Here is a 16188-nt window from a genome sequence, read left to right on the forward strand (position 1 = left end):
AGTTGCTTGAAATGTATTGCTATAATGAATGTTCTGAAGATAGAACCTTATAACTCCAAGGAGAAAGTGATTTTTTAGCATTAGAAGGTTCTATCTCCGTTAGGGGTCCAACAAATCCCCATTTCCAAATTTCAGAAAAGTGGGGTCGCGGCTTGACGACCATGTGAAAATGTGGGTCCATGTCCAAACCAGTTGAGAACCACTGCCATATCAAACACAAGTAACCTTAACAAAATAATGGAATTATAGGATATTTCAGCAGAGAGGTATTGTGAGCACAAGATTTAATTCTTACTGACGGCCGATAGCGACATCTTGTGGTCAGTGTTGGTACTGTATGCTAATTGTTAGCTAGCAAACGTTTTTTCTTATGTGTGGTCTCAACAAGAGAAAAAATAAACAAGATAGTTTTAAGCTACAGGAGGGAACGTAATGAAAAAAACATACTTCAAGTTTTTTTACATTGTGGTTCAGGGCTTCCATACAGAAAGTTCTCTGATTTGCTTTTGTGCATGGTTATCTGTTAAACACATTATACGTTGACTAATGTCTCTGTGGTTTTGTGCACATACAATCGAAATGAATGGTGCTTATGTAGTTTGGCTCCCAACTTTGTCGGAAATCAGATGGGGGTGAGTAAATGAGTGTAAATTTTTGGGTATCACTATCCCTTGCATAACCTCGTTCTTATGATAAAGCTGGACCAGAAAAATAAACCTTCTTAAAAACATTGAATACACTAAATCTTATACATTTGTTTTATATCAGCGATTTAAAATTACTCTCCAAACTCTTGCAGTAGATTCTCACTTTATTGGCCTGAATTCATAAGACTACAAAAAGAAAGAAAATGTCCTTTTAATTGGTTAAAGTTAATTTTCAAAAAAAGAAAGAGTAGCACAGTAGTTTTCTGTGCAAAATGCAACTGTGATGGCACCCATGTCACTTGCAGGCTTTCACACGGTTTTATTCACATATGCATCATGATCTAAAAAAGGGAAAAGCCAAATATTTTAACAGGTCAAGCTATTACAACATTGGGAAGTTTGCTGAAGAATGTGCCAAAATAGGCGATTTCAGAAAATGTGCAGAATGCCGTCAATAACTACAGTCAAGAAACACACTTAACGTTTCACATTTAAGAGAGTGGCAGTGATGTACACACATTTAAGGACACAATCACCTCTGTTTAGATTGCTTTAGAGCTAGTGGGGAATAAAGCAGCCCGTTTCCACTATGGGGATGAGCAACCAGACCCTGAGGCTTTGTTTTTAAAGAAACGTGTCACTTAGGTCCAATAAACATCCCAAGTTATGGCTAAAGATGCATTACAAAGAAATGAACCAACATGGCTAAAAATGCAGTAAAATAATCAATTACTAGAAAAGAAACATCTCATTCGCACACACAGACACACCACAAACAAAAGTTTCTACAAATAGATACTTTAGATGTTTTACATACACACCAACAGACTCCAAGAGGGCATTTCTGTTCAGTACTCGCAAATATCACTCAGATTCACAGCAATCTCATCTTGATGGAGACAGCTAAAAAAGGCCCTGCACTGATTTTGGTGTTTGGAGTAAAGGAGGAAGGAGAGGTAGAGTGAAGGAAAAGATGGATGTGTGTGTTGCAGGAGTTGGTGTTATTTCTTGGGTTTGCCACCCTTGGCTGCATTTCGTGGAGGAGTTATGGGCCTACCAGCTCCAAATGCGCCAGCCCCACCATATGAGAGCATTTTCTTCTCAGCCGGTTTCAGAATCTGAAAAAAAAGTATGAGTATGTGATCTAATGAACAGACATTTAACTTGTTGTTGGTGATTTTAATTTTGTACTTGCCAAAACTTTAGTTTAATTATAAAAAAGTACAAACCTGAAACGAGCACATGAGGGTTTCATCAACGCTCATCATAGCACCTGCGTTGTCAAACTCTCCACAGTAGTTGGGAGCTGAGAAAAGTGTGACTAACTGCCTCTTTGCAAAGAATTCATAGCCATCCTCCACCACCTGTTTACAAAGAGTTACAATTACAGTGTGCTGATATAAGACTAACACACCATGATGTGAGTGCAATACTGCTTTAATACAACAGTTTAAAGGTCAAAAGAAAATCTGTAAGCAAAAACCATGAAAAAACAATATGGGTTACAAAAACTTTTTGATTTTTTTATATCATTTTTGATTTCAGTGTTACTTTAACATAAAAATCAGAAACCTCCCTCCAAACGAAGGTGGGGCTATATTGATTGCTCAATGGCAAGGCTTCCTATATTCAACAAAGAAAACATATTCAAATAATTTTTGGAAGAACCAAACAGATCTTTACTGCCACAGTATTTATTTCCCCTAATCTGGCAGTAAATGGGGGATGAGATCTGTTATGTTACAAGCATTCTTCAAAATATTTTTGTGTTCAGCAGAACAAAGAAATGTATACACGATTGGAACAATCTGAGGGTGAGTAAATGATGACATAATTTTCATTTTTGGATGAACTGTCCCACAGACTTTGCGCACAGTATGGGTCTTATCAACGATACCTTTCTCTTTGGCTTCACAAAATCCAAAGTGTTGCCACACAGCTGATTTCAAATTTGATGTAGCAGGTTGTAGTTTGTCCATCTTGGTCTAAACAAAGCGACTTTGCCAGCACATTTATGTTCATTTGTCAACGAATAATTCTATTCCGCGCCTGCGCATAGTGACAATTTGAGCATTGTTACTGTCAGAATCAACTTTGGTGAAGTGTAACCAAACTTTCAAACGTTCTCTCAGCCATCGTCCCGAATTAAGAGTGTCTTCTTCTGTGCGGCTGTTTGTGTGTGTGTGTACGCGCGCTAAGTAGACACAAGCAGAAAACAACCAGACACAAGAACTGCACTGTATGCCATCGTAGGGCTGGGTGATATATCGTGCGAATGCTTATGCTCGCAGTTTCTCTATGAATTACGGTTAAATGCCGCCACATCTGAAAACCAGAAGGAGCTCTAGCACAGAAACTCAGAATATGGGAAACAGCAGAAGAAGGATTAGTTCCAGGAAATGCCAAATGGTCATATTCTATCTGTTCTTCAAACCTTTTCATGATAATAAAGTATATTTTTAGTGATGATGTTTGCAAAGTGTTGCTTTTTTCAAATGCACGTTATAAAAGACTCAATCTCGTAGCGATTTTAAATCAAGCAGTACTTCTTATTGATCGAAGAGCTGTAGTTCACGGAAGAAAACACAGAATCGATTTAGGCATGTATAATTAGGGTGAATCATGATATTTATCGTCCAGCCCTATGCCATCAGCAACCTGTTACACAGCGTACAGTCAGACACAGCGCAGACTGTTTTGTAGTTGCAAAACTATTTTGCAACTAACACACTTTCTGTATCAAGAACGGGTTGAACTTTTAGTTCAAAAATGTCTTTTGGAAGAACGAAAAGAGCTCCTTCGTCCTTCTCCGGTTGTTTATGTTTTTTTTAAATACCACACTCTGTAGGCTTACATCACTTCAGAAGGTCTAATGCCAGTGTAAATACAATTAGAAAACGGCCCAAAGGAAAACAAAGACTGCAAATGACCTTGTTACTAGTTACCTAACTTTGTTTCTGAAATTACCAGATGTGAAAGCTGAATTCAAAACATTTACCAACAAAAAGGTTAAAAGTCAAAAACTGTAATATGTTTTCAACAGCAAAAACAATTTGGATAAAGATAAAGAAAAAAATTCTCACCTGGTGTGCCCTGCATATGAGGTCCATATCATGTTTGTGAAGGAACTTGGCAACTACATCAGACCCAAAGGTAAAGGAGACGCCACGATCATTCTCTCCCCAGCCCATGACATCTTTATCAGGGTCAGCCCATAGCAGATCACAAAGCAAACCCTGGTCGGGAACATCTGTAGGCCTCATCACACGTCTGATCTGCTCCATAGACTGCAGGTCTGGAGAAAGCCCTGAAAAAAAAAGAGAAGATGTCAGACACTAATATGATCTGACCCCCACACTGCCAACTGCCATGTCAATATATATGATTTGCTGTCTGGATTGCCTTTCTAGGATAAGTATTCGTCAAATAATCTTAGATCTGGACTAAATTTCAATTCGTCAGCACTTAATGATATATAATTGATAGAAGCACGTTTTTTTGTTTTTGATGTTGTTTACAGCTCACAAGGCCACCACACAAAGTTGCTTTAAGAATTTGCAGACATTGACAAGGTAGTTAATGGAGACAGAGAATTCGTTTTTGGTTACATTAGTATGCACACTTCATTGGAAAAAAGCATTGGGACTAGCTTGTTTTTGTTCTTCTCAATCCTGTGTGGGTCAGACAAAAATTCAGCGGACACACATAAATGTAACTACAAAACATGACTTGATGTTGATAACACAGAGATATTCAAATATATTGGTATAAACGCCATATATTTTATATAAATACATTGATTAAATAAACATTTTCCATGTTTCACAGCCAATAAATGTCTTTCAAGACTAAGAAGAGAAAAACACATTATTGCCAGTTGCTTTCTCTGCCCAAACCATTTAAACATTTTTAAATGATATATGCATTTCGGGAAAAGTGCTATAGAATAATATGCTAGAGTAAAACTTCATAAGCTTCTGCTTCAGTAAAAACAACGCAGAGAATTTTTTTAAAAGGTACAGTACATAAAGGCTACTGGAAAGAGTCTATGAAGTAAAGATTCAATACAGTGTTACACAGTCAAAGGAAAGGTTTTGAGGTGATCTAAAGTATGCAAATCTTAAACATATATTAAATGCACATACATACCTCCATGACAACAAAATATCTTTTCATCCACAATAGCAGCTACAGGCAAGCAGTTGAAACAGTCTGTGAATGTTTTCCAAAGCTTGATGTTATACCGCCTTTTGCCTGCCAAAAGACAACCAAATGTTCAGAGATGCGCCATCACGTACAGCAAAACATTATCAGTGTGTGACATATCTTTCTGTTGTGCAGCAATACGTTGCGACTGCAAGTATGTGCAAAACAACTTGGCCAGACAGTTTCTTTTCATACTTACATTCATCATAGAATCCATATATCCTATTGATGGAGGCACATTCATGGTTTCCTCTGAGAAGAAAGAAGTTCTCTGGATATTTGATTTTGTAGGAAAGCAGCAAGCAGATGGTCTCCAATGACTGCTTGCCTCGGTCTACATAGTCTCCCAGAAACAGGTAATTGCTCTCTGGAGGATATCCTCCATACTCAAAGAGCCTGAGCAGGTCGTAGTACTGACCATGAACATCCCCTGTAGAAAAAAAGAAGACGACTGCTTCAATCTATTCAAAACCAAGACTGAGAGCAAGGTTATTTCCAAGTGGATGGGGATTTTACCGCAGATTTTAAGTGGTGCTTCCAGCTCCAGCAGTATTGGCTGACTGAGGAAGATTTCCCGAGATTTTAGACACAATCCACGGATTTCATTCTCTGTTAACTGGACATTTTTACCAGGTCTGGAGCCCTTAACTGAAAATACATGAGGCACTTAAAATCACTTTTAAACATACTTTAAACACAACACAGGACTGAAACCACATACAGCGTCCGCATTAGTTCCGTCTTCGCTGATCGTATTGAGAACATAGTTTGTCGCATCGTTTGTGAGCTTTGGTGAAGACATTACGTGTGTTTAGCAAGACAAATATTTACATTAAACACAAAACAACATGACAAAAACAATCTAATTTCAGATTTGGATATAACAGAACAGAGAAGATTTCACACTATTTCAGACACCAAATGAACACACTGGGATGATAATTATTTTATAAACACAACTCGTTGATCGGTCATTCATGTTAATAGTACCCAAAACCACACAGTAGTTATGAAAATAAAGATTTATTACCCTCCAAAAGACGCTGAATGATCGAGTCGATGTTTAATTTGTCCGATTCAGCCATTTTGTTGCTCGCTGGAGATTAGCCGGCTAACCGAGAGCCAGGAAATAGGACGAACCGGGAAACCGCCCAATACAAATACACAACAATAATCTATAAAACGACCGATATAAAAACTTCCCACTGATGTTAGTATTCCTGAGTTTGGATTATGATAATAGTGCTGCGAATAAACCTTTTTGCAGGTCCCTATTTGAGGTAACTAGCAAGGCGACCGCAGACGGTTGCAGGAAGCGCTAAAAGGGCGGGACGGATGTTGAAACGCGTCTGAGATTGGCTGCTCTCGCTTCACGACGACGCCTCAAATCACACATAACGAAAAACGATTGGATATTCAGTGCGTCACTCTTTTTTGAATTTCCGGATTTATTATAGTCCAGTTTATAGGCATATTAAACTACATGTGCTGTCGTATAATCTTAGTTTTGCTAAACCCAAACACTGTATTCACATATCGTGTCACTATATGTGGTGTTTAAATATTCTTGCGCTTGATATTTAATGTATTGTATAAAATCTGGTTTACACAGGTTTCCATTTATCTATATATCAGCGGTCTATTAAATTAATGGAACATGCAAAACAACTACAATAAACGTATCATTTATTCATTAAGATACAACATTTTTATTCAACAAGGAAGTAAAAAATTGCTAGTAGTATGACGCATTGTATGACGCAATTGTATCGGCCATTGACGCAATCAGAAGGCGACAGTTCCTGTGGTGTGATTGTTCTCAAGCAAGAGTATGCCAGTGCTGACGGCGCAAAACCAATAAAAAATCAGTCAGAATAAATAAAGATGCTTTTAGTTTTTGAATAGTTAACCTGCTTTACCATGAAGTTGGTTCATAAGGACATCGAGAAGGACAATGCGGGGTAAGTGCTTGTGAACACATGGGCTGGGTGTCAAAACAAAGTGAGTTGTCAATCTTTTTGGGTTTGGTTTCCGAGACAGCTGATACTCGTGTAAAGAGTTTGTTGTGGTACCAGAAAATCAAGGTGTCTGGTATTTTTGCTGCTAAACGATATGCGTTGATAAGCAGAGAAGTTATTTGTAACTTTCTTGGGAAGTCAAGTAATGATAGACCATAATATCATCTGTTATTTGGCCACTTTGAGGTTATCTGCATTGGAAAGTATTATTTATTTATTTTAATATGAGCTTTAAAGAGTAATTCAAACTTAAAACGCTGCTTATAGTATGCTGTTTTAAACTAATATGTACTTTCCTAATAAAACAAAACAAGCACACCCTTTTGTGGAATTCTATAAGTAGTCAAATTGGGGTGCAACATCTAAAACTTAGTATGTGTACACAGTACAAACTAATGATTTCTTTAAATTGTTTGTTATATGATCTCAATGTTTTCTCTTTCAGTCAGGTGACCCTCATACCTGAGGAGGCAGAAGACATGTGGCACACCTACAATCTGCTGCAGGTGGGTGACAGCCTCAGAGCCTCAACCATAAGGTGAGACACACAGATACTTGTTAATTGTCTCAAATCGACAGTATACCTGATGTCAGGATTTGGCTCAATGAAGATGAACTGATATCCCTAACAGGAAGGTGCAGACAGAGTCCTCTACTGGCAGTGTGGGCAGCTCACGTGTAAGAACCACACTGACTTTATGTGTGGAGACAATAGACTTTGATTCACAGGCCTGTCAACTAAGAGTGAAAGGAACCAATATCCAGGAGAACCAGTATGTCAAGGTCAGTGGTCATGTGTTTTTATATATATTTTTGTTATAAAGTATAGCTCACTCAGTAAATAGCCTAACTTTAATATTTCACTTCTTTCAGCATGCTTTAAATTAAAGAAAAATCTCTGTCCACTCATGTTAACATTTAGCCAACTTATTAGTATTTTTTCTATGCACATGCAGATGGGCGCCTATCACACCATTGAGCTGGAGCTAAACAGAAATTTCACCCTTGCAAAGAAAGTCTGGGACAGTGTAGTGCTGGACCGAATTGGTAATGTGTTGTTTTATTTTATGTTTTTTTATTTTCAGTTGTGTCCAGTAACAATTTTGCCGAATATATAAAGCTGCAATCCCAAACTTTTGCCTCTCTATTAGCATCCTTGTTTAAAACATTGGACAACAGTGTGACCGTAAGAACTACACCATTTAAAACAATTATCCAAAAAAATCTCAACAAAGTATATTTGCTGCTTTTGTTCTGACAAAATAAAAACGGAATGGAAACTAAATAGTATACATTATTTGTATAAAACATGGTACACTAATCTTCACTATTTTAATGTTGCTGTGGGTCAATGTGAAAGACACCTATTAACTTCAAATATTTTATATAAAAATATTGTTATTGGAAATATTATCATTACTATACTGGAACAAATAAAACACAATAGAAAAGTTCAGAACTTGTACTATTTATAGCACAGACCACAACTGGTCAACAAATAAGTCTGTAAATTATACTTCTAATGACATGTACCAACTTCACAACTGCTGGACATACTGTACTGTACCCCTTAGCCTATGTTTTTTAGTAAACGGTTTAATAACAAGAATTGCTCTTAATGTTTTGACTGCTTTCCAGTGTGATAGCGAAATGTAAGGTCGTGCATACTTGAGATTGTGTGCTTTTCTGGGAAAATTCTCCAACAAGGGAAATTCATGTATGAAAAAAAATTACGACACCCATACAAACACTGGCGGAGTGTATCGAGCACAGAAATACTACGTCATACGTCCTATTAGTTTTTTGACCAGTTGACCATGTTAATCATGAGGAGCCAGCATCTTTAAAAGTGTGAATAAGTCAGAATGCATGAAATAGCATTTTACCTCCCCCTTAAATTAATAAATAAAAAACAAATAGTATAAAACGCTAAATTAAGGATGACCAAGATTATTACAGATTCATGATAAAAGTTTATGCTTTATTAGACCATTTTGAGTGGGCTAAATGAACAAGACATTCTGTAAAAGTAATTTGTTTTATTGTTCAGCCTCATACACTTTTAATTACAATAAGTTGAAAGGACATTTGCTAAAAAATAGAAAATAGACTTGTGATGTCCACTTTAACTCCTGTAGAATCAACATCAAAGACTTGAGACACGAGTTGGACCTCAGAGACTTGTGAACATGTCTGATAATGACAGATTTTCAAACTTTCTGTTATTACTGATGATTTATTTTACAGAACAAGCATGTGATCCTGCTCAGAAAGCGGATGTGGCTGCTGTGGTGATGCAGGAAGGTCTAGCCAACCTGGTTCTTGTGACCCCTGCTATGACCTTGATGAGGGCTAAAGTTGAAGTCACCATTCCACGTAAAAGGAAAGGTAGCTGCACCCAACATGACAAGGTGAAAAGGAATTTTGATATTATTACATACATCTGTATCTAGAGACAATATATCACAAATGTATAGTTGCTGTTTTCAAATGGCACACCAGTTTACTAGTTTGCAGTTTGTGGTACTTTAATGTTATAAAGAAATCATTTGGCAATACAACAAAGAAAAGCAATTGGCAAATAGAGAGAGAAAAGCATTTGGCAAATGCTTTTTAAAAAAAGCGATATAAAATGTTCATTTAAAATATGCATAATAAAACATTTAATTATTTATAAACAGTTTTCAATGTATCTATTTAATTATACATTATATTATTACTTTTATTGTTTAATTAAACTGCATTTTATAACACAAGTTAAATAAACGATTTTAAATAAGTCTATTCATTTCTCAAATTTGAAAGGTTATTTATTTGTTTACATTTTTATGTTTTAATTATTAATTTGATCAATTGATTCTTCATTTTATTTCTAATCGACACTCCCGGTGTCCAGGGATTGAATATTGAGGGGGGGACAGAGTTCCACCTCAAAATATAGAGGATTTCCCTATTTAATTGTTGAAATTGCCTCCAAACGCCATGCAAATTTTATATGTGGATATAGTAGTTTTTCTTTCACTTATATTTTAGATAGGTAAAATGTTGGCTTGAATTGTCCCTACAGTACAATGTTTATACCAGAACATGAGTAGGAATGCTCTTTTGAATATTCTCATGTCTGCTTGTTTTCGATTGTAATACAATGTTGAACTGACAGATATTACATCAATATGTGAAATGTATCTATACAATGGATCTGTCTGCTCTATTTCAGGCATTAGAGCGATTTTATGAAGCTGTTATGCAGGGGATTCTGAGACATTTCAATTTTGACGGTGAAGTTTCAATGTTTTTCTGTTTTCATTTCAACTAATAGGAAGGGTGGCAAAAAATAGATTTATTTTTGTATTATGTGCTTTTTAGTGATAAAGTGTATTCTGGTGGCCAGTCCAGGCTTTGTGAAAGATCAGTTCATCACTTACCTCTTCAAAGAAGCTGTGAGACAAGACTGCAAGATTCTGCTGGAGAACAGATCTAAATTCATGCTGGTGCACTCCTCATCCGGACACAAGTACTCACTAAAAGGTCAGAGTTCCTTAATTTCCTCTGTTACAGCGGCGTTACCATTATTGACAATAAAGTTCAGCATTACTATAATTGAGCTCACTGAAGCAGTTTTCATCCGAGTAGGCTCTCTCTCATCCAAAGGACCTGGAAAGCTATCTTCCTCTGGTTTGTGTGTTGGGGGTGGGACTGGGACACATAACAGATTTTGATTGGTGTGTGTGAGTGGGGTGGGAGATAACCGCATAATTGATGATGATTGGCTTAGGTAAAGTAAATTTGAATATTTGGCCAACCAGACGCAGAGTAGGGCAGGTTTTCACACACTAACACAGTCGCACAGAGTACACCAATGCCTACATGGAGTCAGAGAGCGATGGCAAGAGCAACAAGTTCAAATGTAGCTTTCGCAAACTGAAAAAGATGCGAAAGAAACCAGCTGACTGAGTGCGACATCACGAGCAGGTCTCATTTGTGAAGCAGCTTTCCCCAATGCTCATAATGTCTCAAAATGCAACAAGCCTTTATTTGGTCTTTAATAAGGATGTAAACAACTAATAATCATCTTGTTTATGTTGAATTGAATGTTGTGTTCAGTTTTTTTTGTCTTGAGTACTTGAAACATTTATAAAAAGTCGCTTAATTTTACTAACGTAACTCTTTACTGACTGAAAGGGTATAATATAGAATTGGGATTGGGCCTTAGAAGCACAATCCATAAACGCTTCCAGTTCGTCTTCTCCTTTAGTTGTAAGCTTCATTGGCAGAACTGCCAGACTTTCTTCGTGTATAGGCCCTTTTCACATGACGTCACGCATCTTCCGTTTTGCCGCGAAGCAGTGTATCGTTACTTCCGCCAGCGCCTGCATATCTGTCTGACCTGCTTTACTCCTACTCTCCTGCCCGGTCCCTCAGATCAACTGAGCTTGGACCTTTGTGCATTCCTCGTTTTCGGCTGTCCACTTTAGGTGGTAGGTCATTTTGTGTTAATGCTCCCTACTTATGGAATTTGCTATCCCTTACACTTCGTAAGATATCATCTTTGCCTACCTTCAAGACTCAGCTAAAAATGTATCTTTTCAAAATGTATTTTGGATAATGTGGCTATGCATGGCCTTATGTGTCTGTATTGTTGATGTGCAAATAAATTGTATAGCACTTAGTGAAGCGACCTTGAGCTTTGAAAAGGTGGAAAGTTCTTCTTCTTCTTATGTGTATGACATTTAAGATGTTTGGTATTTCCACAGAAGTTCTGTGTGATCCAGCAGTAACAGCTCGGCTGTCTGACACGAAGGTGACTACGTTTGGCTTACCACATACACACAGTTTTAGCAATCGGTATACTGCTATTCAGATTTTCTGATCTTTTTTGTTTTAGGCAGCTGGAGAGGTGAAAGCCCTGGAGGACTTTTACAAGATGCTCCAACAAGAACCAGATAGAGCCTTTTATGGGTAATAGAACTTGTTTAATAACTTCTGACATTTTAACTTTTTAATGAATTCATGCTGTAAAATCACTTCACAAGTGCTGTAACACTTGTATACATTTTTGTTCTGTACAGGCTGGCCCATGTGGAAAGAGCAAGTGAAGCTTTAGCCGTTGACATCTTACTGATCAGTGACAAACTATTCAGGTATTTTTAAAAATGAAACTAAGTCATTACACAGTGTATTTATACTGAAAGAACAGTTTAAATGTTACGCAAATCACATAAACCAAACTTTTTAAAATGGGTGTAAAGGTTGGAATGTCTTAAAAAAACAAAAGCATAACATACTTTCATTACAAGTGTATTGTGATTGTTATTATTTTAAATAGTATGTTTTATTATGTTAATTTTTTTGTTGACAATTTCATGGAATTTCTATTTCAGAACCATATAAAGCAGATTAATAAAAAAAAATTGTGACCTGTGATAGCATAGCGAGTCGGAACATGTACGTCTAATTTCAAGCTACAGGCAAAAGAAGTGAAAACGCTGATGTTGGTCAATTTGAGGTTTTCATAAAAATAAGTACATTAAGCCCTCTAGCGATCCCCATGCTTCAAATAGAAATGAAACATCTAATATGATCTTTATTTATACATTTTCTGAGAGATGTACCTTCCTTAACCCTTCGTAATACAAATGATGCGTGTCCATTGGAAGAAAAGCTGATTTATCTCCTGGCGAACTCGTAGTTTGTAAAGTTTAAGTGCAGTTCCATACCTCCACAGCTGACAACATTAAACTACTGGGGATGTCACGTTAATTTTCAAAACTTCTTTAAAAATAGGAACATGCGCAAAATTAATGATATTACCTGAACAACCATGAAATAAAGCTTGTACAGGTCATAGCCCTTAGAAATACATTCGTTGAAAATGGGGTATTTGCCACAGGACTGACGCTTCCGCTAAAATCTCAGCCAGCTAAGCCACATTCGCTCATATAGCGCTGAGGTAATTTCCCCCAAGGGATAACATTATGTTTAAGTTCTGACAAAAATGTTAAAATTTCAGCAAACCGACAGCACTACTGCTAAGCAATGTTAAGTGCCTCTGTAAACGAGCCTCAAGTAGTATTTTTTCATATTTGTTGATGTAGCTTGAAAAGTATAGCTTGAAGACTTTCTCCTTTTTAGTTGTAGATCTGTGATGTAGTGTTTGGATAATTACACTCGGTTCATTTACCGTAATGCTAGGTTCACTGAAGCGACTTAAAACGCCATTGTTCGTTATGTGCGGAGGATTTGACAAAGTAGGCTGAGTGAGTATGTCATTGCCTGGTGTGAATATATACAACTTTCCAGCTCTTCTCTCTCTAAGTTGTTTCAGTGCCTCACTTTTAAACTTTTAGTTCCTTTCGAACACTAAGTTTCTTTCTATGTTTTGGATTACACTTAAAATCAAATCAGAAATACGTTTGATGTTGTGAGAGAATTCTTCTGCAGATCTGGGAGCACAAGAACTAGACACAAAGGCATCAAGCTTTTGAACTCATTTATTTCAGGGAAGACAAATCCTTATATACTGCACAATATGACACCTGTTAAACCAAATAAGGTATAGAAACTATGTGGAAGAAACATCTTTATATAGTGTGCCATAAGACACTGGTTATTCCAAATAAGGTATAGCTAACATAGCATGTCAGACAAAGAATGTTTAGCTTTAAGTAGATCCTCTACCTCCACTTTTAGCCAGCTGTCTGCTGAGCTAGCAGCTTTCCTCTCTGTGAGCCTTAAAACCACACATAGGCTACACTTATTCATGCATATATGTGGGCTTATTTATCTATGGGGAAAATAATATCTAACACTCACTTTGCTGATAATGCAACCAAAAAAATACTAGAAATAGTAATTTGAGCATTGGAGAGCACTTCTTGATCTTTTTTATTTTTAGTTCAACATGTGTTATCGTTTACAGCATATATGATGTGCAAGTTAGAGTTGTCTCAGTACTAGCATTAGCCACCACTAAGCCCGTTTTTTTGTTTTGCGTTGGACCGCCTTTTATACTTCTACTTTGTTGTCAGCGTCGACAGGCAATGACCACAAGGCGACAGTGTCAACACGCGTGTTGCAGGTGTAACCATGACAAGAGCCGAGGAAGAAGCAGCTCATTTGAGAAGCATTAGCATTGATAGCGGCAAGTAAACGTTCACTTTTGTTGCAGATTTGAGATGTTTAATACAGAAGCACAAATATTTTACTCTGATAATTCATTCGGAAATATGTTGAGTAAACATGACTCTATGGCTGAGTTTTTTTACCTTAGGGAGGGGATCAAACAGAATGATCCCTGTGTTGAGTTGACGCGTTGTTACATTTTTGGAGAGGAGCACCTCAGGCTACAGCGTAGGGTACGCGGCTCTGCTCTACTATAAACTGAACATTAATGTTCACTGAGCGAAAAAAAACATCATGAGCTCTCCCATAACCTTAGCACAAGCGCCACTCTTCGGAACGATGGTAACCATGAAACTGAAAAAATCACTTCTAAATCCTAAAATGAACTGAACAGTGAATACTATCAAATCTTTAATTTTATTGTAAAGCACATAATAGCACTTTTTTCTAAACAATGACACTCCTAATGCTGTCGCATGCAAAGCATGCTGGGAACTCTAAATTCACTGCTCAGTTAGGGAAATTAACTCAAAGACTTCATGCAGTACAAAATAATTAAGTAAAGATCCTTTATACAAGTTAAAGTGGGTTGAACATGATAAAATTAAGTTGAATTCACTCAATAATTTGTGCATTTAGAATTCCAAGATAATATAATTTAAACTGAAATTTTGAAACAAGGACACACAATTGTATTAAGTAAAGTTTACTCAATTAATTTCATAAAACCTACTACGATACAATCATTTTTTACAGTGTTGCAGTATCCACTTCAAATTGTTGATGCAACATTTGCTTTATGGATCTCTCTTGTTTGCTTGCTTACATGTAATAAATTGATAAACAATTTTTTGGATCATTGCAGACATCAGGATATAGCCACACGAAGCCGATATGTTCGTCTGGTTGATAACGTGAGAGAGAACGGCGGAACTGTCAGGTATCTACAAGAGCAGAGCATTACATTGATATAATGCTACCTGTGTTTTACTTATTTGACACTAAGTAAGTCATCTCTTCCATTTCGGTTTAAGGATGTTCTCAAGTCTGCATGTGTCTGGAGAACGTAAGTTTGTTTCTTAAATTGCTTATGGAAAAACAATACTATGCTAGTTTAGACTTTGAAACAATGTGATTTATCTCTGCAGAGTTGAATCAGTTGAGTGGAGTGGCAGCCATCTTAAGGTTTCCCATCGCTGAAGTGTCTGACGCAGAGGAGGACAGCAGCTCAGATGAAGACTAACATTATGAGACTCTTTGCTATGATGGAAACATATTTTGCATTTAAAGACTTATCTGAGCTTCCTTGAAAAAAGTCGCAAAAACTTGAATTTAATTCCAAAATTTAAGAAGATAGAATTCTAAAAATGAAATGAAAATACTAAAGAATGCATCAGTATCGTGTTAACATTTACAACTTCATTAACAAATGTTCAAATTATTTGAATTATACCATTCTTCATAAAAACAGAAATTTGTGTTTTTGTTGTTGTTGATGCATTTGAATTTACTGAAGCAAGTGAATACATTTTTCATTGATCAAATAGAGGACCTTTTCAATACGGAGGTTTTACCAACTTAAATTCTGAGTTTTGTTTACAGAACAGCTGAAATTAGTCAGTTTAGTCAACTCTGAGTAAGTTAAGCATGTGCCATGACTATGAAAAGTCTTGATCAATGATATTCAGCCCCAATTTTAAAATTCACCATGGCAACATCTGAGAGGCACACTTTCCTTATTGTTCTGGATTTACTAATGCGCTCTACATCCGTGGTGTTCTATAGAAACCTGTGGAGTTTACACAGTCCGTTAGTTTTGAAAACTGGGTGGCAACATCCAGTTTTTAGGAAATTTTATGTTAAAGTTAGGTGTAAAGTTAGCTGATTTTACCGGATTGAGCTGTGGCTTTTTTATAAGGGGCCTGATTACTGCTAGCTATAAAGCTTCTGTGACATATCCTAATGCAAGTGATGAGTTTATAATATTGAGCAGAGGTTCAGTTACACCAGGAAAAACCTCTTTCAGTAGGTTAGAGGGAATAGGGTCTAACATGCACGATGATAGTTTATCTGCTTTTATCACTGTTGTGAGCTCTTCCTGACCGATTGGAGTGAATAACTGAAGCTGTTCACATGGGGTTTTATTACTATGTGTATAAGTGAATTTTTCATTGGCCGGCCTCAGAGCTGAAGTA

The 16188-nt window shown here is 36.8% G+C and overlaps 2 protein-coding genes across 2 annotated transcripts; one reads left to right on the forward strand and one right to left on the reverse strand.

The window, feature by feature from the left end:
- Positions 1-793: 793 nt before the first annotated feature.
- On the reverse strand, positions 794-6187 carry ppp1cab (protein phosphatase 1, catalytic subunit, alpha isozyme b). The gene is made up of 7 exons (XM_056771667.1): positions 5884-6187; positions 5370-5501; positions 5053-5283; positions 4797-4901; positions 3731-3954; positions 1877-2011; positions 794-1765 (listed from the first exon to the last, which is right to left on the reverse strand). Exons 1-7 carry the CDS (start codon positions 5936-5938, stop codon positions 1649-1651), a joined length of 999 nt encoding a protein of 332 aa, XP_056627645.1. The 5' UTR covers positions 5939-6187; the 3' UTR covers positions 794-1648.
- Positions 6188-6626: 439 nt separating this feature from the next.
- pelo (pelota mRNA surveillance and ribosome rescue factor) lies at positions 6627-15477 on the forward strand. The gene is made up of 13 exons (XM_056771995.1): positions 6627-6814; positions 7317-7409; positions 7504-7654; positions 7828-7918; positions 9119-9282; positions 10089-10149; positions 10238-10399; positions 11626-11672; positions 11757-11830; positions 11941-12012; positions 14859-14933; positions 15028-15059; positions 15142-15477. Exons 1-13 carry the CDS (start codon positions 6774-6776, stop codon positions 15234-15236), a joined length of 1158 nt encoding a protein of 385 aa, XP_056627973.1. The 5' UTR covers positions 6627-6773; the 3' UTR covers positions 15237-15477.
- The last annotated feature ends 711 nt before the right edge of the window (positions 15478-16188 follow it).

Source organism: Triplophysa dalaica, chromosome 17, assembly GCF_015846415.1.
Source record: "Triplophysa dalaica isolate WHDGS20190420 chromosome 17, ASM1584641v1, whole genome shotgun sequence".
NCBI classification, from domain to species: Eukaryota; Metazoa; Chordata; class Actinopteri; order Cypriniformes; family Nemacheilidae; genus Triplophysa; species Triplophysa dalaica.